This window comes from Rhagoletis pomonella, unplaced genomic scaffold (assembly GCF_013731165.1).
Source record: "Rhagoletis pomonella isolate Grant_MI unplaced genomic scaffold, Rhpom_1.0 Rhpom_scaffold_00001, whole genome shotgun sequence".
NCBI classification, from domain to species: domain Eukaryota; kingdom Metazoa; phylum Arthropoda; class Insecta; order Diptera; family Tephritidae; genus Rhagoletis; species Rhagoletis pomonella.
The window spans coordinates 50,608,054-50,610,995 of NW_023458555.1; the positions used below are offsets into that span (position 1 = coordinate 50,608,054).

Sequence of the window (2,942 nt, forward strand, 5' to 3'; positions counted from 1 at the left end):
TCAATAGGCCATGGATAGATGAAGGGCACTTATCTTTCTTAACTCTATCTATCTGTATATTTCGCAAAGCTGTTCCTGCTATTCCATCGAAGTGCAGACAGATCCTTTGCACTTGGTCCTTACTTTGTGTTCGTGAGCGTCCTTTTTTTCGTTACTTGCGCATGGGTGACGGCTCGAGGGATTTTTCACTGGTGCCTTCCTAGTTTGTTCGTCGTCGCTTCATTTTTGTCCTTCGAGAACCCAATGTGACACTTGTTGGTAAGAGTTATGCTAGGCTTGATCTGGTTTTATCGGTGATGCTTATGCTGAATCCTAGGTAGAAATCTTTTACTACTTCAACGATATATTTGCCAACAGTGACAAGGAGGCAGAAGATACATTGTTGTGTTTTCATTCACTGCTAGATATATTTACCTTTGTTGACTCTTTCCCAATGCTGGAAAATGCTGCGCTGACGTCCTTGGGTTTCAGCCCAATGATGTCAATATCATTTTCATACGCTAGCAGCATCGTGCTTTTGCTCTATGTATAGTGCATATGTGAAGACTGACGCTTTCTTACATTGATTGAAGAAGTCGCGCAAAAGTTAGTTGCCTTTTCTAAAACTCCGTTTGATCTTAAACAGCGGAGGGAGGCCACTGCCAACATTTATAGCACTCAGGAAAATCCATTGGCTTTATGAAACTTAATTAAGCCTATATTGTTTAACCGAACCTGGTGGAACTCAGCAAAGAAGGCTACACTGGCTAAGCAACTACTGCGCGTACAGCGGATTACACTTATCAGCATGAGTGGGGCAATAAAAACCACGCCTACACGCGTCATGCTAAACGTTATGCCTGTAGATATTGCAATCACAATTGCCCCAGCATGAACTCTCATTAGGCTCAGCAAAACCGGATTGTTAGCTAGTTCGGAATATGGACGCGCTGGAGTTCCGTAGAGATTTAATTTCGTCTCTGACAAACAAATTGCTGCGCCTCCGAAATGGCTCCCAGTAGCTACCTCCCTACCTACAATCCCTTAAGGGCGGGGTTACTGGAATAAGGGAGCAAGGTTGGTGAAGGTGTCTATTGTTGGGAGCTCTTAACCAAAACTACTTTCAGTCTTCCGCATTTCTGTGCGCTGTGACGTTCGTTAGGGAGGTTAGCATGAGATCTGATATCCAGGCTCTAAGAGCATTGGTAGTGCGCTCGAAATCGGTAAGGGAATGTCTGACGCGTCGCAGTACTTCCTAATCAGGCTAATTTTGGTGCCGCGCCACAGTGTAATTGCGGAAAACTTCATGGTGGATGACTTGGCTTGGAAGGGCAGCCTTAAAGCCACCAGGTATGGAGCAGCTGGGTATGCCTCTGCACTCCTGCGGTTCACTCTTGGACGATTAAGCCTTATGTAGGATCAACGAGCGCTGTACTTAAACTAAGATGTACGTGGTGGACATGTAGTGGAACAGGGTGATCACTGGAGCTTCTTATGGTCGCAAAATAGTTGCAGGATCCTTCTGATTAAGCATTATTTTTTTTTTGTAAAAAATTGATTACTGAAACCAAAGAAAGGCGTGATAAATACTATGTGGATTCTACACCATCAATTTCAATGGTTAGAAAGTGGTTTACTGCACCGTTTCGTAACCGTTGGTCAAACATTTATCCATCATATAACACCAGAGACCAAGGAACAATCATGAAGGCCAAAGTGGATTTGTCGGCCAATAAGGTCATGGCAGAAGTTTTTTGGAATGCACACGGTGTCATTCACATCCATTAACTTGAAAAGGACGAAGCGATCACTGGCGATATTATTTAGAGATTTTGGTGCTGTTTCATCAAGGCAGTGCACGTGTGTAGGCACCATAGAAAAACCATCAATTGGTCTACGAACTCCATCCCCAACCACCAACCATCGACTTTTTCCTGTTACCAAAACCCAAATAAAAGCTGGGCGGTAAGAGATTTGAGTCGAATGAAGAGGTCATCACTGAACCAAACACTAATTTTGAGGGCATTGAAAAACCTATAATTTGGTAGGAATTAAAAAAATTATAAAAATGCTGGCCTGAATGTATCGAGCTGAAATGAGACTGTCTTGAGAAATAAAACACTTTTTTGCCGAAAAATATCTATTTAATTCAAAAAGTCAGTGATTCGTACAATACGTAAATTATTTAAATTAATAATTTGTTCAATCCTTTCGGTAAAACTCGTCATAGGGCAATACACGCAACACACCAGCCAACAGCCGTTTAACAATTTTCGCAACGGCATCATTTATTTGAGCTTCCATATCAGAATACAGCAGCTTCCAATTGTCATTGATGAGTTGATTTAGAGAATTGGCCAATTGTTCGTTACCATTAAATAGATTTTCGAATTTCACTTGCATTCTGTGTGAAAAGAAAAAAAGTAAATTTGAATTTTATAAATCATTAAAATTTGAGTGTCATGAAAATTGTCTTACAATTCTGGTGTTAATTTGCATTTGAGGCCCTTAATTTTTATGAACTGCTTGCCATCTTTCCGCACGTCTTCGCTCTTAAATTTCAAACTGAGTTTGCTATTCTTCAATTTTATTTTCGCATAACCAGTGGCGTCCATTGGTAGTATCAGCACCTTGCCGGTAGAAATGTATTCTCCATCGACTACCAAATTTGGTATCGTTATATATAATTCAAATTTTGAATTTACTGCATCCTTTTCAAAGCCCACGATGCGTTGCACAGTTAAATTGCTGATGCCATGCAGGTACATTTTCTTGAATTCCAAATTAAGCGAAACTCCCGAATGCGGGTTCGCTTTTGTAAGAACAACGCCGTCGAGTGACAGTTTTTCTATATCGGTAAGACCGATTTCCGGAATTCCTTGAGCATAGTTTTGTAAAATGAACGGAAGTATTTTCGCAATGCAATCAACATCGCCAGCGTGACATTTTTCTATTTCGGAAGC

General features: G+C 41.0%; 1 protein-coding gene across 1 annotated transcript in view; it reads right to left on the reverse strand.

Moving 5' to 3' along the window:
- Nucleotides 1–2,113: 2,113 nt before the first annotated feature.
- The window catches only part of LOC118751443 (circadian clock-controlled protein daywake-like), a 6,876-nt gene continuing 6,047 nt past the window's right edge, over nucleotides 2,114–2,942 (reverse strand). Inside the window, exons 2-3 of the mRNA XM_036486274.1 lie at nucleotides 2,458–2,941; nucleotides 2,114–2,383 (exon numbers count right to left, since the gene is read on the reverse strand). Coding sequence (XP_036342167.1) covers nucleotides 2,182–2,383; nucleotides 2,458–2,941 — 686 coding nt within the window. The 3' untranslated portion in view covers nucleotides 2,114–2,181. The remainder of the gene's footprint in view (nucleotides 2,384–2,457; nucleotide 2,942) is intronic.